General features: G+C 61.2%; 2 protein-coding genes and 1 long non-coding RNA gene across 3 annotated transcripts in view; 1 reads left to right on the top strand and 2 right to left on the bottom strand.

Moving 5' to 3' along the window:
• Window positions 1-1146: 1146 nt before the first annotated feature.
• Window positions 1147-3793, bottom strand: LOC311511996. The gene is made up of 3 exons (XR_014709376.1): window positions 3417-3793; window positions 2278-2659; window positions 1147-1696 (listed from the first exon to the last, which is right to left on the bottom strand). It is a non-coding gene; the product is annotated as an uncharacterized lncRNA (long non-coding RNA).
• Window positions 3794-4692: 899 nt separating this feature from the next.
• Window positions 4693-9811, bottom strand: EIF3K (eukaryotic translation initiation factor 3 subunit K). Its single transcript, XM_084612162.1, has 8 exons — window positions 9702-9811; window positions 8538-8636; window positions 7769-7889; window positions 6998-7072; window positions 6366-6432; window positions 5916-5993; window positions 5043-5168; window positions 4693-4841 (listed from the first exon to the last, which is right to left on the bottom strand). Exons 1-8 carry the CDS (start codon window positions 9758-9760, stop codon window positions 4810-4812), a joined length of 657 nt encoding a protein of 218 aa, XP_084468288.1. The 5' UTR covers window positions 9761-9811; the 3' UTR covers window positions 4693-4809.
• A 1242-nt stretch (window positions 9812-11053) lies between these two features.
• Window positions 11054-26315, top strand: part of MAP4K1 (mitogen-activated protein kinase kinase kinase kinase 1) — a 32293-nt gene continuing 17031 nt past the window's right edge. The window contains exons 1-6 of the mRNA XM_084612797.1: window positions 11054-11220; window positions 22002-22059; window positions 23936-24026; window positions 24637-24701; window positions 25509-25564; window positions 25772-25819. Of these exons, the coding sequence (XP_084468923.1) occupies window positions 11113-11220; window positions 22002-22059; window positions 23936-24026; window positions 24637-24701; window positions 25509-25564; window positions 25772-25819 (426 nt within the window). The 5' untranslated portion in view covers window positions 11054-11112. The remainder of the gene's footprint in view (window positions 11221-22001; window positions 22060-23935; window positions 24027-24636; window positions 24702-25508; window positions 25565-25771; window positions 25820-26315) is intronic.

Here is a 26315-nt window from a genome sequence, read left to right as displayed (position 1 = left end):
GCTTACACTGAAGTCAAGAGTGTGTCAGGTCTCCTGGGGATCCCCCTACTCAAGGATCAGATCTATCCTTATCTTTGCGAGCGCTGGCTAGAGGGGAGTATGTCATAAACCAGCTGGCGAGAGTGTGTCTGTGTCTACTTATACACACCCTTGCCTTCTCGTGGATGGAATCCAAACAACGTGTCATAAGCTCTATACTGCTAACCCCTAGGTGAGATTCTCCTTCAATTCAAGGCTTAGGCTTTTGGAGCAGGCAGATCTGAGTTCTAGTACTGCCCTCACCTTGATGTCCAGAGCAACTTCAACGTGCAGCAGCCCTTCTGTCCTAGCTACCCAAAGAGCAGCTGCAATCATTTTCCCACTGAATATTTAACCTCATGCAAGGGGTTAGCCTCTAAACATAGGTGCTATCCGGTGAGATCATAGCTGACAAGGAGAGAAGGGGAATGTATTCCAGAAAGCTGCCATATAAAGCTCTTTTTGGACGCAAAGTCCCCCAATATAGCCGGGAATTGGCCACGAACCAGACCCACAGATTTGGCTGCTTCCCCCCCCGCCAATTTTGAAATTCTATCAATTCCCCCCCACACACACTTTTGTTTTATTTCTTAGCTCCGCAAATATGAAGCAAGGGTTATGCCCTCCCATTTCCTGCGTGGCGAGATGCTGAACATTCCTGCGACATATATATTTAGACGCTGGCTCGGAATCCTCTATTTATCATAAGAAGGAGCTTGCTCTCAGTGGGGGGAGAAAGAGGGGGGGGTGCGTGACTCACCAGCATGCAACAATCATCTTAACTTCCCTGCCACCCCAGCCCACGCTGTTAACAGGGGCGGGCCGGATGTTCGGCACTAAATGCTAGTCCAGAGGTTCTCAAACTTTTTTTGCTGGGACCCCCTTTGAAAACATTTGGGCTGTGACATCCCCCTCTCTCTCCCCCCCATATCACACCCTCCTTACTTCTGCCCTGCTGCTGGTGGCAGTTCTGCCTTCAGAGCTGGGCACCCAGCCAGCAGCTGCTGCTGCTCTCACGCCCCCTCTCCCATAGTCTTGCAACCCCCTTTTGGGTGGGGACCCCCAGTTTGAGAAACACTCTGCTAAATGAAAAGGGGGACTTGGGGCACCTTAGAGACAAACCCATTTACTTGAGCATAAGCTTTCGTGAGCTACAGCTCACTTCATCGGATGCATTCAGTGGAAAATACAGTGGGGAGATTTATATACATAGAGAACATGAAACAATGGGTGTTACCGTACACACTGTAAGGAGAGTGATCACTTAAGGTGAGCTTTTACCAGCATGAGAGCGGGGGGTGGGGACCTTTTGTAGTGATAATCCAGGTGGGCCATTTCCAGCAGTTGACAAGAACATCTGAGGAACAGTGGGGGGGGAGAGGGAGGGAATAAACATGGGGAAATAGTTTTACTTTGTGTAATGACCCATCCACTCCCAGAGTAATAAGGCTGCTACTCTGAAACTCTGCTAAATGGCATCACTCACGTGGGGAGGAACAATCGGCCGGCTGAGACGCATGCAGGGCTGGGCCAGATCGTGTCTCCCCGCTGCCTTCAGCTCCCACCTGGGTTCACCAACTGCGTGGTCTCAGAGCTCGCGCCCCCGTTCGCAAACAAGGACGGCAGCATCTTGTGGTCCAGTGAGAGGGAGTGAATGGGACAGAGCCGGTGACAGGAGCTGGGAGGACAGGGAAAGGGAGAGAAACGGGCCTGGTAAAGGAAGCTACATACACAGCTCACATCCAGACGCACACACTCCCGTTCCCAGCCCCGGCATGGCCCCTGCTAACACACCCTACCTCGGTGTGGCTACAGCACATAGAGAGGCTTGAGTCAGCTACTGCCTTCCAGAAAACAGGGCTGTCATTTTAGCTCAGACAACAGACCCACAGGTCCTAACGTCCACTGCCCACAGACAGCCCAAGCAGGGGCAGGCATCATTACGCAGCCCAGGCCAGGGACAGCCCTGCAATAGGAGCAGGACTGGAATCACTGGAGGTCCTGGCCTCTCCCGGTCATTGAAGATCCCGTGGGCCCCTGTATCAGCACAGCCCCCGAGACACCCCACTAAGCACCAGGAGACAGCAGCACAGTATCCGGGGACAAGGTGTCTGTCTGTCCAAGCCTAGGCCCGATCCTGCTGTTGTCCGCACACGCCACGCCCACAGGGTGTAGACGGGATGGGATCAAGCCCTCAGTTTCATGCTGTAAGCGTGAAGGATCCTTGTCCTGTCCCCCCATGGCTCCCCCTCAACACACCTTCACTCTCCCAGTCCACGTGCCATTTGCCAACATCTCTCCAGCCTCAGGAAGACAAATCCCCGCAGCTTGTTCCCGTTACACCGCCGGAGTGCTCCACATTCTTGCTAGAGGAATGCTCTCGCCAGCTGATCGCAGAGGCAGGACCCTGCAGGCTGAGCCAGCCCATCACCCCCAGAAGCCCACGTGCTCTGAGCCAGCAGCACTCCACCCCCATAACCAACACCTCCTGGTGCCCTCACCTTGCAGAATCAAGCTGCGGACTTTCCCATTTCAACCCGTAGCGGAGGAGGCGGGGACAGGGCTCTGCGGGGAATGAACACAAGGGGGTAAGCCCTGGACCAGAGTCAGTCAGCGGTCCTGGATCCCAGACAGCTTCACCCTAGCATAGGGGGAGGAAGAGGGAAACAACAGGAGGAAGATTCAACATTGCAGCAGGACACGGATGTTCCGGCAAAGCCGGACAGTGCCAGCTATAAAAAGCAGCAGACAAAAGGCCTTTGTGCCACAGAGCTGGATAAAGGGCCTTGGCAGAACAAAGCTTGTGTGTCAGTCCAGCATGTCTGCAGCAAAACCAGGGCCGATCCAGCCTGGGGATGGGCTCAACCTTGTAAGAATCTCCCTCACACGCACTCCAACCTTGTCCAGGTGGGTCTCTCAGCTCCACTCGCTAGATCCAGGCCGGAACTAGGGCCACTGACTGGGCTGGAGTCAGAGAACAGCCCTTAACAGCCCCTTGCTGCATGGCTGGAGTCCCCCCTCCCTCTGAGGTCCGGGGCTCTGCCACAGTGCAGGCTGGCAGCCTCATCCCCTGCAGCACGGGGAGGTCGCTGGGGGATGTCTAGCCCCTGCTAGCTACGCGCCCGGCAGAGGCAGGCGTTTGCTGGCAGCGACCCAGCAGCCTGGGGCAGAGACGCCCCCACCTTGCCGTGATGCAGTGAACAATTCTCATTCGCGTGGGTCTGAGAGGAGACACCTCACTGCGACCAGAGCAGGGGGAGACCAGCTACCCCCCGACTTCCAGCCCCAACCCAGAAACCAGCCTCCAGCCCAAGGCCCAGTATGAGGCCATGGGCAGGGCGAGAGTGAACAAGCCGCACGGCTCCCTCCCATGCTTCCTGCACCAGCCAGATGCTCACCAGAGCCTGACGTGGAGCGCTGCTGCCCCCCTCTGGATTGCACTGGGCACAGCAGGCAGGGAGCCTCAGGGCCTGAAGGACCAGCGTTGTGCCCAGAACCAGCTTCACTAAGAGAAGGCAAAAGTGTCTCAGAGGGGCAAACTGCTCCTAGCCCTGGGAACAGAGCACGGAGGGCCTGACTGCCATGAGCCGTGCTCCAGCCCTCAGGCCACATGCCCCGCCCAAGCCAAGAACAGAACCCAGGAGTCCTGCTGTTTAAACAGGAGCCTCAAAGCAGCTCCTGCCTACTCCAGGCTGGCTGCAGCACTGCGCCAGCTCCCTGGCCAGCTTGTCCTGTATTGACTGGGTGTTTGGTCAGGAGACCAGCGCAGCAGGACAAGGCTCTGTGCAATCGAGCCAGTGTGGACTGGAAGGCAGAACCGCACTGGGGCCCAGCCCAGCAGGCAGGGGGGAGCAGCACCAGACCCTTCCTCCACTTTACCCCTCACTGGAAATGGCTCCTGCTGGTTCTTGCCACAGGCTGTCCAGCCCCAGGCTCCCCTTGCCAGAGAATGGGAGCAGGCCTGCGGGGTTCTCTTCCCAGCTGCACTGCCTTTGGTAAGTCCCTTGGCCATCCCTCACTCTCCTTTGCAGCGTAGGGCTTCCCCTCAGAGAGCTGGAGGTAACGAGCATTGATATCAGGTGCGTCACACAGAGCACCTCGCGCCCCAGGGCTACCACACAATGCAGAACAGTCAGTCCCTGCCTGAAGGCACAGACAGCGGGCACCCTGTCACCCAGTGCTGGCTGTAGGAAGCTGCCAGCCTTCGTTTCCCACCCCCACGTTCAGTTCTCCCCTCCTGAGTGCCACTGGGCACTGATAGGCAGCTGCTGTGTCCTCCTTGGCTCGCACAGGGGCAAAGGCCCGAACGGGCCTCAGACGGAGCTCTGCTCTCAGTGGGGTCCCTCGAGGCAGACACAGGACGAGGCAAGGGTGGGGCAGAGACAAGAGCTGGGCAGAGCTCTTTGCTCAGCCCCAAAGCAGCCTCCCTTGCTCCCTGCCCTCCTACCCCGTTGCTTGGAGCCACCTGGCTGACAATCCCCCCGGTGTTGGAACCAACCGCCTCTCTGGCGCAGTCGATTGCAACTAGCAGCTTCTCAGGGATCTTGTGCTGGCTGGGGCCCCACTTACACCCCTGGGGTTCTGCCTGCTGCCCCCACCACCCCCCCAAGCGCCAATCAGCTCCAGGTTCCCACGTTCAAGGCTGCACGGAGAAGAAAGGAGACAGGCCCGAGGCAGAATCAACGACGTGCTTTTATTGGCCGAGGTTGGACTGGTGTTAAAAAGGGAACCGAACAGAGCCCCTGAGCGAATTCTCGTGGAGCAGTGAGGAGGGTGGTGACGGAGGGCCCATCACTGGGAGGAAGCCATGATGCTGGAGACACCTGCAAACAGAGGAAGGGTGGAAATAAACCCCCGCTCAATGGATCCATTCCCACCCCCCCACAGATTAACAGCCTGTAACAGCCACTGCTGGATCCCAAATGCAGGCCTTACTCCAGCAAGGCCCCCACTGGGGCCTTTGAGAGCTGGGTGATCCCAGCGAGGGGCCTGACACAGAGCCGAGGCGAGCACTCAGCACTTACTGTCAAAGTCGATCTTCTCCACTATATTCTTGGGTTTGATGCTCTCCTCCTGGTTACAGATGAAGATCTTGCCCGACTCTGTTTCTGTCCAACCGTATTTGCTCATCCAGACCTTCAGCTGGTTGTCTGCAGACAGAGGGGCCGGAAGGCTGAGCAGGTGGGCTCTCAGCTTTGTTCAGCTGAGCCTTTGCCACTCCCATTAGTGCCGGATGGGATCACGTCTAAGGACGGACCATCGTGGGAAGCGGTGGATGCGAGAGCCTGCAGGCCAAGCCAGTCTCAGCCAGGGCAGCTCTGCTCGGGTGACACAGGAACCCAGCCCCAGGCGGGCTAGGGCGCTGCTCCAACTCTGATCCTCTAGCCCCACAAGTCTGCAGCAGGGCTGCCTGCTACCTTGGCTGTTCCCCTTTTAACCTGCCAGCTGAGATCACAGAGCTGGCTGGCAGGAGCCCCCGGCTCCTATCCAAGCCCAGTCAGGCACCCTGCCCCATGCATGATACGAGGGCAGAGATCCCCAGCCAAGGGAACACAGGAAGGGATTCTGTTCTTTGCTACAGCACAGCCGAGCTCAGTCCCGGGTTTAACTGCGCTGAGCTGGGCCCACTCATCAGTCCCACAGCATCTCCTCAACACATGAGCCTCCAGGTCAGCCAATGCCCCCCACCCCCCGTAGGGACTGTCTGCTCCCAGCCTGCAGAGGCACAGCCCTGATCTGTCTGTGGGGTAATACCATGGGGCAGGAGGAGCCCTGTGAGAGATGCTTGTCATTGCTGAGCTAGTTCAGAGCAGGGATGGGAGACCTGCCAAGGAAACAATGAGTGCGGGTGGCACCCATGAGCCCATGGCAGGCGCTGGAGGACTGAAGGGCCTTACCTGAGAGGTCACCCAGCACCTCAGCCAGCAGCCACCGGTCGATGTGCTGGTACGTGATCCCCACCACGTGGCAGATGACTACGTGAGGACACAGAAGAGACAGAGGTTGCTATTTCCACATGAGCTGACCTCCCCCTCCCCACCCAGCATGGCTGGGGCTGAACCTGACCCACCTGCTGGAAAGAGTGAGGTGTTAGCCCCAGGTGGATCAAGCCCCATTAGACGGCAATGAGACACAGTGAGTGAACAAGCCCTGGTTCAGCACCCAGCTCCCAGAGGGACAATGCAGGAACCTCCAGCCCAAAACTCCAGGGCCCTGGCTTACCAGCTGACGTGCCGGCCACCAGAAGGGATTCGGTGACTGGTCCCTGATCCCCACCAGGAAGAGGACACTGCAATCAGGGAACGGGGCGCACCGGGGCAGAGTGTGACATTATTAGCCAGACTTACACTTCCTAACTGAGTCTTCAAACCCTGTGATCCCATCCAGAAGCTCCATATTCTCATCCAGGGCTTGCTGCAGAGGAAGGACTCTGCGTTAGCACAGGACAGTCACCAACCAGGGAGCTGCAGGAACTACAGGGCGCAGCAAGGGCCATGGGGCACAAGGCAACAGGCCAACTATTTCAGTGGCCAGTGACGAATGCTGCAGAGAAAGGAGTCTGCCTCCCTTTCTATTTTGGGTTCTTCTAAAGGGGACCAGTGGACATCCAGGTGGTTAATTTCCTCCTGAGCCCATCCAGCCACCAGTCTACGCTGTGATGTAGAAGCCCTTGGGTTTGTGTCCTAGGGAGCCCAACTGCAAACCTCTGCTTCATGAAAGGTGTGTGTACTAATGGTTAGAGCAGCGACAGGCACCAGGACTCCTGGTTCTAGTCCCAGCTCTGGGAGGGATGTTGCCAAGGGGTTAGAGCAGGGGCCAGGAGCCAGGACTCCTGGGTTCGATTCCCAGCACTGCACAGACTCGCTGAGCTGATGTCACTTGCTGGGCCAGTTTCCCCCTCAGAGAGTAGGTGGGCTAAGAGGCGCAAGTCATTCAGGCTGGTAAAGCCCAATAAGATCTTGGGGGAGGGGACACTCACCCAGAAGGCCTGGAAGTGGCAGGTCTCCAGTAGCTCCCCCAGGTAGAGGATCTGCCTGATCGGTCTCTCTTCTTGCTGAGGTGCAGGGGTCAAGGGAAACATGCATGGGAGAGGGGAAGGAAGCTGAGCTAGCAGGGCTGGAGCACAAGAGCAAGTCACCCTGTCCCCGACACTCATTGCTCAAGGCCAGGGGGTTGGAGAGCGGCATTCCAGTGCCTCCATGAAGAGCAGATATTTCCCTCTTCAAGCCCTGCTGTCCAGAAGAAACTTCCAAGCTCCCCGTGGTTGGGCTCAGCTGGGAGGGAAGGAAGGAGGAGAGCAAGTGGTAACCTGTTCCTTGGCACAAGAAAGCCAAGCACCCGCCAGGGGAACTGAAACAGACGCAACAGAACGATGTACAGGTGGAGTGACCGGCTCAGGGGAATGGGAGACAAGGCTCCTCCCCCTTTAGGGCGCTGGTTCTGATCTAAGTCAGTACTGAGCATCCTCACCAGCCGACCACCGTTCACTGGCTCGTCTTGAAGGAGCTCCCTGTTCACATCACCTAAAGCCAACACCATTCGCTCCTTGTCACGCTCAGAAGCCAAGGGACAGTGGCTCATGAATTTATTTCCCACTGCTGGGGGCGTCTCCCCCAGGCCAGAGCGAGGGTGTACACCCATCATTGCCTATGCCACCCCAATCTGTGGGGAGAGCCCTTCAGAGACCAGAGCAGTTGGACAGGCCGCTGGGTGCAAGAGAGGCATGCCAGGAAGAGCCTGGGAAGGATACATGAGCCTGGTCGATCATACACTTGCAGAGGGTGAAGTCTGTGTGCGGCAGGTTGGTCAGGGCTTTGAGCAGGATCTGAGCCGTGACGGTGGTTTGGAAGAAAGCAGGATTGAACTGGTACCTGAGGACAGAGAGAGAAGAGGTCAGCAGCCCTGGGGCACCCATCAAACCCAGGTTTATCACCACGCAGACATCAGGAGAAGCTGTGCACCATTCATAGAGCCTAAGGCTAGAAGGGACCGCTGTGATCATCTGCCCCCCCCCGTATAGCCCAGGACTGCCTTAACTCAACTCCTCCCTGACCTACAGAATCTTTCACAAAAACAGCCAGTCCCAATTTCAAAATTGCCAGCTATGGAAAGTCCGCGATGGCTCCCGGTAAGCTGTTCCAATTGCTAATTACCCTCCCTGTTAAGTGTCCATTTCCAGTCTGGTGACCTTCAACTCCCAGCCCTTGGTGGTGGTTAGTCAACTGCCCAGCTCTGAATAACTACTCTGAGCTCTAACCACGGCTCTGACCGTGATGGGCCTGGCTCCACGGGGTTCGAAGCCACATAAGGACTAGGTTAGCGATCGCAGCCACTCTGTGCCGCCCCCGAGACAGGCATTTGCACCAGGGAGTCTCCCTGTAACTGGTGGGGCCCAGCATTAGCCAGGAACCCTCAAACGTGCCCATGCCCCCAGCCCTGCTCTGCGTGATCGTGCACGGGTCTTGCTCCCTGGCACGATGCAGGGGTGATGGGTGCCCCCTCCATCCCCCGCCACTCACAGCTTGAGCACGGCCAGGTTGGCCTCCAGGTCGTAAGCATTCTCCTTGGCCTGCGTCTCCACATAGCGCTCCAGTGTGGCCAGGTTCTCGGGGTTGTACCTGACATGCAGAGGGGTCGGTGAGACACTCAACAAAGTCCCCGGAGGGAAGGGGGGTCCAGTGTTCGACAGGTCCCCTGCCACCCCCAGCTCGCAGGAGATCCTTTCCCCCACACCACACCCCGGCCTCCAGCCGTTTCCACGCCCACCAAGCCCTGCTCCCCCTCCACTCCCATAAGGCCCTCTGCTCCTGCCCACCCAGTCATTGGCCCCCAGGCCTTTCCTCTACTCATACTAGACACCCCCTCCAGACAATGCCATCCAGACACCACAGCCCCCCCACCTCAAAATCCAGGCCCAGCTACAGTCATCCCCAGCCCTTTTCTCTGCCCCCCCATCCTAGGCACCTGTCCCGAGAGCACCCAACCTGTATCAGGCACCACCCCACCAGCCAGCCCGCCCCCACGCTGCCCCCATCCCCCCCACCAGCCAGCCCCATCCCCCCTCACCAGCAGCCAGCCCCCATGCTATCCCCATCCTCCTACTACCCATCCCCCCACCAGCCAGCACCCACGCTGTCCCATCCCCCCCCACCAGCCAGCCCCCATGCTATCCCCCCCACTGCCCCATCCCCCCACTATCCATCCCCCTCAGCCAGCCCCATGCCCCCCTGCAACCCATCCCCCCTCACCGCCAGCCCACCCCCACGCTGCCCCCATCCCCCCCACCGCCAGCCAGCCCCCACGCTATCCCCCCCACTGCCCCATCCCCCCCACTACCCAGCCCCACCGCCAGCCCGCCCCCACGCAGCCCCCCTCCCCGCCAGCCTGCCCCCACGCTATCCCCATCTCCCCCCACCCCCATCACCACCAGCCAGCCCCCATGCTATCCCCGTCTACCCCCACTACCCAGCCCCACCGCCAGCCAGCCCGCCCCCCCGCGGCCCCGGCCCCCCCCTCGCTATCCCCATCGCCCCCCCCGCCTGCCCGCCCCCGCGCGGCCCCGGCCCCAGCCCCCCCCCGCCAGCCCGCCCCCCCGCGGCCCCGGCCCCCCCCTCGCTATCCCCAGCCCCCCCCGCCAGCCCGCCCCCCCGCGGCCCCCCGCTATCCCCATCGGCCCCCGGTACCGGTCGATGCCCTTGAGCAGTTTGCCCACGTTGGCCCGCATCTGCTCGAACAGCGCCATGCTGCGGGGGGGCGGGGGCGGAGGGGGGGGCGGGGCCGCGGGCACGGGCGGCCGGGACGCCGTCGACTTCCGCTTCCGCCGGCCGCCCTCGCGAGGCATGATGGGAAGGGGGCACGCGCCGAGGAGCGAGAGCAGCAGCGGCGCCCCCCCCCCGCCCCATATCCGCCCTCGGGCCCCGCCCCCAGCCGGGAGCCCCGCCCCCCCCACAGCGGCCCCCGCCCTGCGGCCACGCCCCCACATCCACCCCCACTCTGTGACCCGCCCCATCCTGAAGCCACGCCCTCCCGCTGAGGCCCCGCCCCCCACGACGCGCCACGCCCCCACCCTGAGGCCACGCCCACCCTGGGACTCGCCCCGCCCCCATATCCTCCCCTGCCCCCCACTCCCTCCACCTGCCACCTCCCCTCTCTACCCCTGAGCCCCTCTCTGCCTGGCCTCCGGCCCCCCACCCCCCCTCCCCCTTCTCCCCCTCTGATCCTTTGACCCCAGACGGGGGCCACGCCCCTTCTCCCCCGGCCCCTCCCGGCGGGCGCTGGGCACGCGGGGGTCTGAGGGCCACCGGCGAGCAGCATGGTGCAGTGGGCAGGGAGTCAGGACACCTGGGTTCTCACCCCAGCTCCAGGAGGGGGGCGGGGCCCAGTGGCTAGAGCAGGGTGGGGCTCTTGGGGGTCAAATGCGTTCAACTCCCAGCTCCACTGTTGCCCCTCGTTGTGCCTCAGTTTCCCCCTCCATAGACCAGGAACAGTGATCCCAGCCCGACTTTGTCAAAGTGCTTGGAGATTTCTGGGGGACTCGGGCAAAGCGTTATTTATTATCGCTCCTTTTGGAATAATTAATTATCTCTCTTGATGGACCAATCGCGTGAGCTGTCAGCAGATCTCAAGGCACTTTACTGATTTGTTTGCTTACAAATCAACTGGATGGACCCTGGCACTCTCCAAAATCCACCCGTGCCCCTGAGTCACCAGGAGTATGGTCATTAGTTGCATCCGATGAAGTGAGCTGTAGCTCACGAAAGCTCATGCTCAAATAAATTGGTTAGTCTCTAAGGTGCCACAAGTCCTCCTTTTCTTTTTGCTTTATATAGGTATCCTTCCCGCTCTCTGAGCCCCTGTGACTCTGGCCTGCTAAGCAGTGACCCCTCTGGGTTGCCTTGTGCTGCACGGATCCTACATTCTGTCTAGGGGGCCCTCTGGGCTCACACAACGCTCTTGACGGTTCAAATCAGGAAATAAAAGCTAGAGAACGTTATCGTTCCCCAGATCACACACTGCTTCACTGCGCACACACGCACACACACGCTCGCCCGGCGCTGAGCACCACAGCGTCGGTCTGCGGGAAAACGCTGAGGTATGGATGTCCAAGAGAGGTTGGCATTGGATATTTCCACCCGAAATCCCCAGGACGACTTTGAGCTGCTGCAGAGAGTTGGCGGAGGGACCTATGGGGAAGTTTATAAGGTAACGCTGAGGACCCGCTGCGATCGCTTTCCTGCAGACCCCGCTCTGCTGCACGTTGCAGGGCTTGGGTCAGAGCCTCCGTGCCCTGCACCTGGTCAGTAACACTCTCATCAGCTGCTCTTATTCAGAGTGGCTGCAGCATGAAACTAAATAAGATTGGTACATTTTCTAGCCCCTGGCATAATGCTCAGTGCAGGGCCGTGGGGAGAGTCAGGCCCCTTGGGCAGGACCCTGATGGTGATTATCGGGGGAGGGCGGGGGGCCAACATGGTATTTGCGATAGCTTCATTGTGAGCTTCGTGCTCCGGGATCTGGCAGGGCGAACGCCTTGAGCTTGGGAGGGGGAAGAGCAAAGAAGATTTAGGATCTGCACCTGCTAGAATGAAAGTATCGCCATGACAGTGGGCGATGCAGCCCATAGCACAAGGAGAGCAATGCGGTTTTGCACCCAGCTCCGAAGAGCCAAGCCTGTTTTAGTTATTTGGTGCAGCTGCTTTTCGCTATCAGTTATTCTCAGCAGCTAGGAGTCAGAGGCAGGTCTGGGGTGAGTTAGTCGACCGACCCCGCTCATGTAGGCTGCTTTGCAAGTCCCAGCCTGAGCTATTGCAGCTAAATCTGCACGCCCAGGGCACGATGGAGCAAAGATACAGAAGGGTGTGAGGTTCTTCTGAGGGAAGTGTCTTTACAAGGGGAAGGTCACTGGCACCAGTTCTCTCCTTGCTCCCACTGGTGAAAAGCAGGAGTGAGTTAATGAGCCAGCTCCCCAGCTGGGGTACATGAGCAGCGCCAGAGGCTGTGGCCCTGCGTTATCCCTTGAGCCGGGTTCCCTCTTTCCCTGCACCTCGCACCATCATTGACACCAATGCAGAGCGGGAGTGAAATGCCACCAGCTGAGCAGGGGGCAGTTTGCACCCCTCTGTCTACCCTGGGGTTCAGCATGATGGGGCAGGCTCCCAGGGCAGAGCGCTGGTGGCAAGGAGGTCAGAACCAGATCCAGGGACTGCACTGTAGAAAATGTGGGTTTGGTTTAAAATTTAACCACATTCGACAGAACAATAGCTGGTGGGGCGTGATTTTCAAATATGAAAGTAAGCTAAAATGTGGGCACCTCTGGGGTGGGACGTGGCAGCTGTGTTCTACAGGGATCCCTGCTGCACCACTGAAATGCAGCCACCTCTGGGGTGGAACATGGCAGGTGTTTATAGAGGGATTGCTCACCCAGTCAAAAGAAATACAGCCACCGCTGCAGCGGGGCATGGCAGCACTTCATACAGGCATTGCTCACCCAGCACTGAAATGCAGCCCCCTCTGGGGTAGAGCAGGGCCGCTGCGTCTACAGGCATTGCGCACCCAGCACTGAAATGCAGCCCCCTCTGGGGTAGAGCAGGGCCGCTGCGTCTACAGGCATTGCGCACCCAGCTGGATAGTCACTAAGGCAGAGATACATGGAGGCAGCGTCAGAGCTGACCCGGGGAAGGCCCCTGCCTGGACAATGGGGAGGGGGATGGGAGCAGAGAGCAAAGCCACGGGGCAGGTAAAGATATAAAGGGGCAGGAGTGGCCTGGGCCCCAAAATGAGTCAGGGGCCAAGGGGCGTGGTGGGGAGGGTGGTAGCCAGGCTGCTGCGGGCCAGGCAGGCGGGGGCTGTCACTAGCCCAGGCCAGAGGCGAGCGCGGCCCGGAAGCTGCTTTGAGCAGCGGGCGGGTGGAGGCGGGAGAGCGGGGGCAGCAGAGGGCGGCCTGCACCTCCCGTGTGACAGCAGCCCCATGCAGCCAGAGCGCACCCAGGAGCCCTGCTCCCAGCACGCCCTGCTGCACGGCTGGGCTGGGGTGTGGCGGAGGGCAGCAGCCTCGGGAGGCTGTCCTGGATGGGCAGCGGCAAAACAGGGGGCACCGGGGCCGGTGGAGCCAGTCTGGGCAGGCCGGTGCTCTCAGGGGCCCCGTTTGTGTCTGATTCTGTGGGTCACCCCCTGGCCCCTGCTGCTGTGCCCACGCAATGGGGATGCCTCCCGCTGCTAGCCCCACATGGCAGGATGCAGCAAAGCAGCTTCCCCCTGGTAGGCGTAGGGCTGGGCTGGGGGTGGGGGTTCAGCTCCCTGGAGCCTGGCTATTAGGGCTAAGAGCTCTCCCCACGACAGCTCTGCCGGTGCCCCACACTCCTGACCCACAGTCCCCTGCTGTCCTAGCCCGGGCTCCCCCCCAGCTCTGCCGGTGCCCCACACTCCTGACCCACAGTCCCCTGCTGTCCTAGCCCGGGGCTCCCCCCCAGCTCTGCCGGTGCCCCACAATCCTGACCCACAGTCCCCTGCTGTCCTAGCCCGGGGCTCCCCACCCCCACCCCAGCTCTGCTGGTGCCCCTCACTCCTGACCTGCAGCCCTGGGCTTCCCCAGCTCTGCCAATGCCTCTAAATCCCATCCCCCAAACTCCCCTCCTCTCCCAGCCCTGGGCTCCCCCGCCCCAGCTCTGCCGGAGCCCCTCACGCCCTGCAGCCCCTCTCCCGACCCAGTATCCCAGTTTGCATTACTGCACGGAGCCTTCCTGCAGCCCCCACGCTCCTCGCGGTGAACGTGCAGGGCCCTGCAGCGCCTGTTTGCAGCCGGCGCCCACACTGCACGCTGCAGCCGCCCGAGGGGAACTCCCGGCCACCTTTCCTGGCGGTGCGGGCGTTCAGGCGGCTCAGAGCTGTGCCCGGCCCTGGCTCAGCCCAGGCCCTCTGGGGGAGCTCTGGGTGCCCGTTCTGCATCCCTGGACCCTATTCCTCCCCAGAGCAGGTGGCAGATTCCCCCACCTCAGCGCTGGAATGCCCCCTCCACAAGCAGGGTGGGGGAGTTCAATCTTCAGGGCCCAGGCAGCCTGAAGGGGGGTGGTCAGTGGTGGGGGCTGGGCTGGTTCCTGGCTAGGATCCACCCAACTCCTGGCACAGAGGGGCGGGCTGCCTTCTTGCCCGAAGGCCTGGCGTGTAGCGAGCTTGCTGGGTCTTGGCGTACTTGGCCATATCTGCGCCCCCACTGGCCAGCCCCCACCTTGGCCGAGAAGCCAAGGGATAGGATGGGCCATGGAGACGCAACCCCTCCCCACCACCACCGGCGGGTGCCCTGCCTCTGCCCACTTGGGCTACAGGCATGCGTGGGAGGCACTCAGTTCTCAGGAGGTTTCAGCTGGGGCCAGGTCATGTGGAAACAGGCCCTGGGGGGCTGAGGTGGGGGCATGCTGGGGCGCGCCGGGCCTTAGACAGCGGCTGTCGGGCAGGGAGGGGACAGGGCAGGTACTGAGCACGTGAGGCTGTTGGGGGCAGATCGTGTGTGCCTGGGGTGTCACGGCAGGTAGTGGCTGGATGCCCCCCTGCGCCTGTGTAATATGGGGGGAGCCCACTGGGTCGCTCCTGCTGCGGTCGCACAAGTGCCCTGGGGACCTCTGGGCTGCCCTCTTGGGTGCTGGATCTCTTGTCCTTGGGTGTGTCTCGCCTGGGCAGGTGGCTGGCATGGGTCGTTCGCCCACCGGCAGGAGCGAGGCCCCAACATGGCTGGCTTCCCGGGTTTGCGATTCAGCTCCCAGCTATCTTCGAGACAGCACTGACTTCCTGAGGAAACTACAATCCATCCTGGCCACTATGGATGTAGAAGCCCTCCACACAAAGATGGACTACAAGCCGTCAAAGGAACAGTATCCCCGATAATGTCACGGCAAACCTGGTGGCTGAACTTTGTGACTTTGCCCTTACCCACAACTATTTCACATTTGGGGACAATGTATACCTTCAAATCAGTGGCACTGTTATGGGTACCCGCATGGCCCCACAGTATGCCAACATTTTTATGGCTGACTTAGAACAACGCTTCCTCAGCTCTCGTCCCCTAACGCCCCTACTCTACTTGCGCCACATTGATGACATCTTCGTCACCTGGACCCATGGAAAAGAAACCCTTGAGGAATTCCACCATGATTTCAACAATTTCCATCCCACCATCAACCTCAGCCTGGACCAGTCCACACAAGAGATCCACTTCCTGGACACTACCGTGCTAATAAGCGATGGTCACATAAACACCACCCTATACCGGAAACCTACTGACCGCTATGACTACCCACATGCCTCCAGCTTTCATCCAGACCACACCACACGGTCCATTGTCTACAGCCAAGCTCCACAATACAACCGCATTTGCTCCAACCCCTCAGACAGAGACAAATGCCTACAAGATCTCTATCAAGCGTTCTTACAACTGCAATACCCACCTGCTGAAGTGAAGAAACAGATTGACAGAGCCAGAAGAGTACCCAGAAGTCACCTACAACAGGACAGGCCCAACAAAGGAAATAACAGAACGCCACTAGCCATCACCTTCAGTCCCCAACTAAAACCTCTCCAACGCATCATCAAGGATCTACAACCTATCCTGAAGGATGACCCAACACTCTCACAAATCTTGGGAGACAGGCCAGTCCTTGCCTACAGACAGCCCCCCAACCTGAAGCAAATACTCACCAGCAGCCACATACCACACAACAGAACCACTAACCCAGGAACCTATCCTTGCAACAAAGCCCGTTGCCAACTGTGCCCACATATCTATTCAGGGGGCACCATCACAGGGCCTAATCACATCAGCCACACTATCAGAGGCTCACACATCTACCAATGTGATATCTACCATCATGTGCCAACAATGCCCCTCTGCCATGTACATTGGCCAAACTGGACAGTCTCTACGTAAAAGAATAAATGGACACAAATCAGACGTCAAGAATTGTAACATTCAAAAACCAGTCGGAGAACACTTCAATCTCTTTGGTCACTCGATTACAGACTGAAAAGTGGCAATTCTTCAACAAAAAAACTTCAAAAACAGACTCCAAGGAGAGACTGCTGAATTGGAATTAATCTGCCAACTGGATACAATTAACTTAGGCTTGAATAGAGACTGGGAGTGGATGGGTCATTACACAAAGTAAAACTATTTTCCCACGTTTATTTCCCCTCCTACTGTTCTTGTAAAGTGCTGGAAACGGCCCACCTTGATTATCATTACAAAAGGTCCCCCCTCTCCCCCCAGCTCTCCTGCTGGTAATAGCTCACCTTTCCTGGTCACTCTCCTTACAGTGTGTAGGGTAACACCCGTTGTTTCATGTTCTCTGTGTATATAAATCTCCCCCCTGTATTTTCCACTGCGTGCATCCGATGAAGTGAGCTGTAGCTCACGAAAGCTCATGCTCTAATAAATGTGTTAGTCCCTAAGGTGCCACAAGTCCTCCTGTTCTTTTTACAACCTTGCTGTGCGGGAGGGCAGGGCCACCCATGCTGGGCCGTTCAGGGCCTGGCCATGCCCAGGATCTCGCCCTCCCGACACTGGCCTCCGGGGGATCAGGGCAGCGGCTGCCCTCCTGCTCCTGAGGAGTTTCCTGCAGGAAACCCGGCTGCTGCCCAGAGAGCGACAGGGCCGGAGGAGCCCTTCCCCCACTGGCCACCCGCCCGCCCGGGGTGTGTGCAGAGAGAGAGAGACTCTGTGGGCCATGCACACGCACAGACAGACATACAGACACACACAGACATACAGACACACGCACTGCATGGGCCACACACACACCCAGAGACATACAGACACACACGGACACACTGCATGGGAGATACACACACACTCTGCATGAGCGACGCACACACACGGGCCCAGAGCCCTTCCCCCACAGACCACCAGGCTGGGTGGTGGTTGTGCACACACACACACACACACACACACACACACACACACACACACACGCAGAGTGTTTCCCCTGCGGGTTGTCTAGACACACCCACAGACACCCACAGCCAGGCAGAGAGAGAGAGGCACACAGGGGAGCCAGCAGTCAGACAGACTCACAAGCCAGGAGAGACATGAGTTCACCCTCAACACCCACCCCCTCTCCCACCCACTGATACGCTCGTTTCAACACCTCCCTTCACATCCTTGCTCGAAGGCTCCCTGCCCTGTTCACACCCACACGGGCTGAAGATTCAGCACACAGCCGGGGCCGGTCCCTGGCGGGGGAGCAGGAAAGGGGTGGAGGAAGGTTGGCCCAGTTCTCAGGAGACCCTGGTTCAATTCTCTCCTCTGCCACAGGCTCCCTGTGTGACCCTGGGCAAGTGACTTAGCTGCTCTGTGCCTCAGTTTCCCCCATCTGCCCTCTGGGGATAACAGCCCTGCCTCATGGGGGCTTGTGAGGATCAGCGCTCAGGCATGGCTGTTCTGGGGGGCTGTAGAAGGACCATGGCTAGATGGACGTTGGACGAGCGCATGCCCAGAACACACCCGCTCGCTGCAAGCGGGCACATGCCAACTGAGGCCCAGATGCTGAGCAGCAGCGTCTGGCTGCTCTCCCTCTGCCTCCCTGGCTGCTGCATCCGCCTGGCATCCCTAGGCCTGGCCAGGTTGGGGTGGGGTGGGGAGAGCTCTCCCAGCCCGAGCCGGAGCGGGGCTGCGGTTAGACTGGGGCTGCGCTGCTCACTTCGGCAGGCCCAGCTCTACCCCTCGCGGGTGGGAGAGGTGTGCTGGCAAAAGCCCCAAGCAGTTACTCTATTAATAATATGATTTATTAGGTGTGTTACCGTCGTGTCTAGGCACCCCAGGCCACCCTTGTGCCGGGCGCTGTGCAAACACAGAACAAAAATCTAAGACGAGAGACCCCAGGTGGAGAGAGACAGACGGGGACCCAAGGGAACAGAGAACGGCTGATTTCGCTTGGGGCGGGGGGTGGAATGAGGTCTGCCCGCACAAAGCCCAGTTTTGTTGGTATGCGCTGGGTCTGGGCACCGGGCTCTGAGGGTGGAGGTGGCCTTGGCTCTGTTTATAGCCTGTTCCCCTACAGGAGTCGCTGTGGTGGGGCGAGGGAGAGCTGTGTCCACACTGGGAGCGCTGGGCCAGGCCGGGGTACGGCCTTGTCCCAGCCTGGCGAGAGTTGTGTAGTGCCGACGGGAATAGGTACCCTGGTCTAAGCCCCATTATGCCGGGAGAGCTGTGTCCGCACTCGGAGCGCTGGGCTAGGCTGGGGTACGGCCTTGTCCCAGCCTGGCGAGGGTTGTGTAGTGCCGGACGGGAATAGATACCCTGGTCTAAGCCCCGTTATGCCAGGAGAGCTGTGTCCGCACTCGGAGCGCTGGGCTAGGCTGGGGTACGGCTTTGTCCTGACCTGGCGAGGGTTGTGTAGTGCCGGACGGGAATAGGTACCCTGGTCTAAGCCCCGTTATGCCGGGAGAGCTGTGTCCGCACTCGGAGCGCTGGGCTAGGCTGGGGTACGGCTTTGTCCTGACCTGGCGAGGGTTGTGTAGTGCCGGACGGGAATAGGTACCCTGGTCTAAGCCCCGTTATGCCGGGAGAGCTGTGTCCGCACTCGGAGCGCTGGGCTAGGCTGGGGTACGGCTTTGTCCTGACCTGGCGAGGGTTGTGTAGTGCCGGACGGGAATAGGTACCCTGGTCTAAGCCCCGTTATGCCGGGAGAGCTGTGTCCGCACTCGGAGCGCTGGGCTAGGCTGGGGTACGGCTTTGTCCTGACCTGGCGAGGGTTGTGTAGTGCCGGACGGGAATAGGTACCCTGGTCTAAGCCCCGTTATGCCGGGAGAGCTGTGTCCGCACTCGGAGCGCTGGGCTAGGCTGGGGTACGGCTTTGTCCTGACCTGGCGAGGGTTGTGTAGTGCCGGACGGGAATAGGTACCCTGGTCTAAGCCCCGTTATGCCGGGAGAGCTGTGTCCGCACTCGGAGCGCTGGGCTAGGCTGGGGTACGGCTTTGTCCTGACCTGGCGAGGGTTGTGTAGTACCGACGGGAATAGGTACCCTGGTCTAAGCCCCGTTATGCCGGGAGAGCTGTGTCCGCACTGGGAGCGCTGGGCCAGGCCGGGGTATGGCTTTGTCCCGACCTGGCGAGGGTTGTGTAGTGCCGACGGGAATAGGTACCCTGGTTTAAGCCCCGTTATGCCGGGAGAGCTGTGTCCGCACTGGGAGCGCTGGGCCAGGCCAGGGTATGGCTTTGTCCCGACCTGGCGAGGGTTGTGTAGTGCCGACGGGAATAGGTACCCTGGTCTAAGCCCCCTTACGCTGGGAGAGCTGTGTCCACACTGGGAGTGCTTTTCTGGTGGAGTGCGTATGCCAGGGTGGATACTGCACTCCTAGGGTAGCCCCGGCCCCTTTATGTCGGCCACGCGGGTCGGCAGGGGGGTTAATGCCATGCGGCTTTCTAGTGTAGACGGGCCCTAGGTCCTGCAAGGCTGGGGTCGTGCAGTGCCTGGCACAACGGGGCCCAGCTCCTGCTCCAAGGAGCTCCACACCCAGGCCCCAGCCGGCTGGGCAACTGCTGGTCCCAGGCTAGGCACATCTGTGTTGGTCGGGTGAGGAGCAGGGCGCTGGCGTGTGGGCGTCCCACGGAAGGAAGGGTGGCTTGTTACCCAGGGGACTCTCCCTCTGACGCACACCCTGGCCAAGGGGGATGCCCTGTAGGAGCGGCCAAGAGGAGACGAGACCAACCGGCCTCGTTCTACCCGTGGGCCTTAGGCTGGGCTGGCTGCCGAGCCGCACTGGCTTTGAACCACTGCCCTGCGGTGATGTGCTCCGTGGCTGATCCCCCAGTATACCCCCCGGGCCCTCGTCCTCCCCCCTACCTCGTCAACGGCTCAGTAAAAATAAAAAGCAGAAGTGGCAAGTTGTTTGCTCTGAGCGAGGAGAGGTGGCAGCCCCCACCCCCCGGGGGAGGGGGGGAATAGCCAGGGCCCTGCGGTGAAGGGGGGAGGGGTAGTACGGTCAGGATTGGGCCCAGCTACGAGATTGCTTCTGGTGAGCTCAGCTGGCTGATGTGGGACTGACGGTGTCCCCAGAAATACCCCTGCCTCCGTGTGATGGCAGAATTGGGGGGGCTCACACCCAGCCCCATGGATGGGGGGCTGTGTGTGCATGGGGGCTCCCACTGCTGTGCCCTGAGAGGACCCTGCCCCCAGCTGAGAGCCGAAGGCCTCGTTCGCTGCACTCTAAGGGGCTCAGTTTCGGATCCCGGCTGTAGTTCAAATCAGAGACACTGTGGGGTGGTTCCCACCGGAGCAGGTGGGGGCGGGCGGGGGGGGGGGTCTGTGAGCTGCTGCCTGGCCTGCTAGGGGCTCAGCCCGGGGTGCCCCCCCATGGGCACCGGAAACAAGGCAGGGGCATCACGTCAGACCCTCCCAGGCTGGCGTGACACCGGGCAGAATTTGAGCGAGTGGCCTTGGGACCGAGCGGGGTCTCCCCGCCACTCAGATATGGCTCCCTCCCTGCTCAGAACGCCCACTTGTGCTGGTAGCCACAGGCACAGGTGGGGCAGGGCAGGCGTGACTGGAGGAGGGGGCGTTGGGCAACCCCCCACCAGGGCAGGATCTGGCCCGGTGCTTGGCAGCCTCCTGGGGGCTCAGTGGCACGGCATCCCGGGCTGCCCCGCGCGACAGGTCCGAGGCCGCAGCTGGGTCTTGGGTTTGCTTTGGCCACTCGGTCCCGTCTCCTAAGGGAGGCGAAGGGTTCCCTCCTTCTGCGGCCGCTCTCCATCCCTGTTGTACTGCTGGGGAAACTGAGGCACGGAGCAGGGAAGGGACTCGCACCAGGCAGCACAGCATTTCAGTGGCAGAGCTGGGAGTGGAACCCAGGAGTCCTGACCCTCCCCTCTGCCCCCCCCCCAACCACTAGACTCTGCTCCCCTCCTAGAGCCAGGATAGAACCCAGGAGTCCTGGCTCTCGGCCTTCTTCGCTAATCATAAGGCTATATTCCTTCCCCCAAATCAGGAGGCGAACCCAGGCACCCCGACTCCCTGATCTAACCGCTAGACCCCGCTCCTTCCCGGGAACCCAGGAGTCCTGTCTGTAGTTCCCTCCTAGGTTAAAGTAGATGCATCTGTGTGTCTGTGGCTGTCGGGGAGAACATACGGTGGTTGTTGTCGAGAAATAGCTTGTGATTTTCTTACTGGTGGGGCGGAACCCCCGGACCATAACTACAACCCATCCTGCATGGGCTAGGGGAGGGCATCAGTGTAGGCTGCCATAGTCCCTGGTACCAGCCACTATGGGGTGGATTTATGGGTAGGAGCATCCTATGGTCCCCATCCCCATGGTGTCATGGCGCTGCGCAAACACTTCCCCCCACCTCCGGGAGCCAGGGGAAGATGATCATCCCCATGTCACAGATGGGGGAAACTGAGGCACACCACAATGACGTGACCTGCCCCAGCATCTGCGGGGAGTCGGTGGCAGAGCCAGTAACAGAACCTAGATCTCCTGGGTTCCAGCTCAGGGCTTCAGCCACAGAGCCTATGTTGTGCTGCAACTCCACAATGGGCAGAGTTAAGGCTGTACATTATTGTATATGGTTTGTATGACGGTAGCACCTAGGAGCCCCAGCCATGGACAAGGACTGCATAGCGCTAGGCGCTGTACGTTTTTATTGCCATTAGGTGTATTGCTGTAGGGTTACGCGGTAGGGTTATTCTGAGGCATGTGCTGGTATCTGCTATCTCCATAGTGCCGCTCCTCCAAAAGGATCCCAAAGCACCTTACAGGTACATACCTTACATACAGTGAGCAGTTCACCCGGTGCTGAGATGCAGCCACCTCTGGGGTGGAACACAGGGGCTGGTTATACAGGGATCCCTTGCCCAATGCTGAGATGCAGCCACCTCTGGGGTGGGGCACAGGGGCTGGTTAACGGCCACACAGCACTACAGTTCAGGACCCTCTGCCGGCCAGGCAGATCCCCGTTGCGACGGGCGTTTCCCCCCTGACCTTCCCTTTATGTTGCTGCAGGCGAAGAACAAAGGCACTGGCGACCTGGCTGCCATAAAGATTGTGAAGATGGAGTCAGGTGAGGGAAGGCGGGCTCCACTGCGGGAGAGGGTCCCCAGCCGACCGCTGCTAGGGCTGGGTGTAACCAGAGATCTGTCTGACCCTCTGGAGCCTCTTCTGTCTGACCCCCTGGAGTCCTGTCATCTGTCTGACCCCCCTGGAGTCCTGTCATCTGCCTGACCCGACCCCCTGGAGCCTCATCTGTCTGTCTGCCTGTCTGACCCCCCTGGAGCCTCGTCTGACCCCCCTGGAGCCTCGTCTGTCTGTCTGTCTGTCTGCCTGACCCCCCTGGAGCCTCGTCTATCTGACCCCCCTGGAGCCTCGTCTATCTGACCCCTCTGGAGCCTCGTCTATCTGTCTGTCTGCCTGTCTGACCCCCTGGAGCCTCGTCTATCTGACCCCCATGGAGCCTCGACTGTCTGTCTGACCCCCATGGAGCCTCGTCTGTCTGTCCCCTAGATCCCAGCCTGTCTGTGTCTCTCTGTGGTCTCCAGCCCTGCAGTAGCTGAGCGCGACACCCTTTCAGATCCGTTCTCCGGCCCTGAGGGTTCAGTAGAATCTGAGCTGGCCCCAGGCTGCTCCTGGCGGCGTGGGGCAGATGTTCTGCCCCCTGTGGGGCTGGCACAGGGCGGACTGGCAGGCCTGTGGCCCTGCACCCTGTATCAGGGAGGGGGGCGAACGCCCCCTTGGCAAGGCCACCGCTCACAGACGCCCTCCACCGAGCCCAGCCCCCCTGGGTACTGCCCGATGGGGAGCTCCTGGCAAGCAGCAGCTGCAGCTGGCGGGAGGGGGGCTGCCAGCAAGCCAGTTACTGTAACACCAGCCAGCAACATCCTTCCCTGCTTCCTCCTCCCGCCCCCCACCGCGGCGGTCACACTTGGCTCCCCAGCGCGGGGCACGGGGTGGGGAGGGGACGGCCCAGTCCCCAGCCGGGCTGGTGCGCCCCGAGGCCTGGGCTGGATCCCGTGCTCCCCCTTGCCCACTGGCGGGGCAGTCTGCATCTGGGGCAAGCGCCCCCTTCCGCAGTACGTTGGGGGGCCCGGGAGCTTTAACGCCCCCTCAGGCTGCGGGGGAGGGTGTTTGCTGGGGATCATGGCGGGGGTGGGGGGAAATCAGGGCGTCTCCACCAGCCCAGGCCTGCTAGGCATCGGGGTCAGCACTGACTACAAGGGAAGACTGCCCCCCGCCGAGCCCCCCACCCCGGTCCCCGCAGCCCAGCGCCCCCCTGCTGAGCCCCCCGCCCTGGTCCCCGCAGCCCAGCGCCCCCCTGCCGAGCCCCCCGCCCCGCTCCCCGCAGCCCAGCGCCCCCCTGCCGAGCCCCCCGCCCCGCTCCCCGCAGCCCAGCGCCCCCCTGCCGAGCCCCCCGCCACGCTCCCCGCAGCCCAGCGCCCCCCTGCCGAGCCCCCCGCAGCCCACCGCCTCCCGCTGAGCCCCCCGCCCCGCTCCCCGCAGCCCAGCGCCCCCCGCCGAGCCCCCCGCCCCGCTCCCCGCAGCCCAGCGCCCCCCGCCGAGCCCCCCGCCCCGCTCCCCGCAGCCCAGCGCCCCCCCGCCGAGCCCCCCGCCCCGCTCCCCGCAGCCCAGCGCCCCCCGCCGAGCCCCCCGCCCCGCTCCCCGCAGCCCAGCGCCCCCCGCCGAGCCCCCTGCAGCCCAGCGCCCCCCGCCGAGCCCCCCGCCCCGCTCCCCGCAGCCCAGCGCCCCCCGCCCCGCTCCCCGCAGCCCAGCGCCCCCCACCGAGCCCCCCGCCCCGCTCCCCGCAGCCCAGCGCCCCCCTGCCGAGCCCCCCGCCCTGGTCCCCGCAGCCCAGCGCCCCCCGCCGAGCCCCCCGCCCCGCTCCCCGCAGCCCAGCGCCCCCTAGTGCCACACTACAGGTACTAACAGCTGCTGTTGCTCCCCAGATGACGACTGCACTGCGATCCAGCAGGAGATCCTCATCGTGAAGACCTGCCAGCACCATAATATCGTGGCCTATTACGGGAGCTACATGCGGTGAGAGATCCTGCCCCATCTCTCCCCACTGCCCCCCAGCTGCCCCATCTCTCCCCACTGCCCCATCTCTCCCCACTGCCCCCCAGCTGCCCCATTTCTCCCCGGCTTCCCCTCCCCCATTTCTCCCCACTGCCCCCCAGCTGCCCCATCTCTCCCCACTGCCCTCCAGCTGCCCCATCTCTCCCCACTGCCCCCCAGCTGCCCCATCTCTCCCCGGCTTCCCCTCCCCCATCTCTCCCCACTGCCCCCCAGCTGCCCCATCTCTCCCCACTGCCCCCCAGCTGCCCCATCTCTCCCCGGCTTCCCCTCCCCCATCTCTCCCCACTGCCCCCCACAGCTTCCCGTCCCCCATCTCTCCCTGGCGCCCTCCCCCAGCCCTCACTCCCTCTCCCCATCTGGAGCCCCTCCCCCCACACTGCTTCCCCTCCTTTTCAGCCCTTCCTGCCTCTGGAGTCACCAGGAGGGTCCTGGGGCAGGTGCATCGTCCCCGTCCCCACCCCCAGGTCCTTGTGGTGGGTTGCGGGAGCCCCTTGGCCCAGGACATGAAGGCCCTGCCCCCACTGCCCTCCCGCCCCTCCTCCATTAACCCCCCCGCTCTGTGGCCCGGTAGGTTGAACAAGCTGTGGATCTGCATGGAGTTCTGCGGGGCCGGATCTCTGCAGGACATTTACCACGGTAAGGTGGCACCAGGCGGGTACTGCACCACACCCTCATGGGACCAGCAAACTGCTCCCAGCAGTGCCCCCAGCACAGTGCGGTGGGAGAACTGGGCACCGAAGCCTCATCCCCTGTCCAGCCAGGTCCTGCCAGCCAGGCCGCTCCGTGCCCGTCGATAGCCCTGTCTGCACCCAGGCCCTGCAGAACCAGCCCTGCCAGCTAGAACAGTACAATTATTCCTGTTGCACAGAAGGAAACTGAGGCACAGAAATGGGACAGGTCTTACCCAGCTCCCACAGTGAGTCATGGCAGACTTAGGAATAGAACCCAGGAGCCCTGGCTCCCAGCCCCCCTCCTCTAACCACTAGACCCCACTGCCCTCCCAGAGCCAGGAGAGAACCCAGGAGCCCTGGCTCCCAGCCCCCCCCCCGCTCTAACCACTAGACCCCACTTCCCTCCCAGAGCCAGTGACAGGCCATCAGTCCTGCCTCCCTAACGCCCAGCCCTGTGCTCTAACCACCGAACCCTGCCTGTGCTCTCAGGTGAACGGCTGCTCTCAAAGTCTGTAGCTTGTGCTCTGGGCTGCGTGGAAAAGGAAGTGAGTCCCGCGCTGCCGTCTCAGACAGGGGCAGCCTCCTGTGCAGGGGACACCAGCAGCTCCAAAATGCAGAAGCAAAAGCAGCTGAGATTGCTGCTGTGTGTGGTGGGAGGGGCAACGCCATGGTCTGGGCAGGGCCCGGCGCGACGGGGCCCTGATCTCGGTCGGGGTCCGGGCTCTCTCATGATACAGCTAATAAAAAAAAACACATCCATTTTCCATTGCAGTCACTGGCCCCCTGTCTGAGCAGCAAATTGCCTACGTCTGTAGAGAAACGTTGCAGGTGAGTTTGGGAAGCCCTTTCACGCTGGCCTCAAACCTGGGCAGCTCAGCTCTCTGGAGGGCATCTCAGAGGCCTTCCCACAGGTAGCCCCCTCTGGGATTGGACCATTAACCCTATCTTTAATCATCTAACAACGGTGACTCAGTGGAGGCCAGGCCAGGGCCACTCAGGCTGGACTAAACACCCCATTGTCGTTTGTGCTTTTAGGGTCTGTCTTATCTTCACACCCAAGGCAAGATCCACAGAGACATCAAGGTAAGGAGGTCAGGCCACGGGGCAGAGGGGGCTGGGACTGGCTCACTGTCTCTGGGATGGAGAGCTGTAGAGAAAGCAGGGGCCAGAGGAGGACTGGCTGGGTCCGCTGGCCGGATGGGTGGATTGCGGGGCAGGTCGATAGACAACGCAGTGCTGGTGTACCTGTCTCGGTCCCAGGATACGAGAGAGGCCAGGCTGGGCAGTCAGTGCCTAGTAATGGACCAGCGGCTGTTGGCGAGAGAGACGAGCTTTCGAGCGCTGTGGTGGAGAGGACAGGCAGGTGGTGAGCGGGTTGGTAGACTGTGGTTGGAAGGAGGCTGACTGGCTGGCGAGGGAGGTAGATGCCGAGGCTGCTGTGGTTCGGTGGCAGAGATGCAGGAGCCCGCTGGGCCAGACCAAGAGATGGGCTTCAACAGGTAGCAACTGAAGGAACCAAGCGTGGGCAAGGGGCGGCTCCGGGCAGCCCTTTCCTTAGGGATCTAGAGTGTGGCTCATC

The sequence above is a fragment of the Lepidochelys olivacea genome, assembly GCF_965140295.1.
Source record: "Lepidochelys olivacea isolate rLepOli2 genome assembly, chromosome: 23".
In the NCBI taxonomy this organism is placed as follows: Eukaryota; Metazoa; Chordata; order Testudines; family Cheloniidae; genus Lepidochelys; species Lepidochelys olivacea.
Note: the sequence above shows the minus strand (reverse complement) of the source record. Positions and strands in the feature narration are given on the sequence as shown.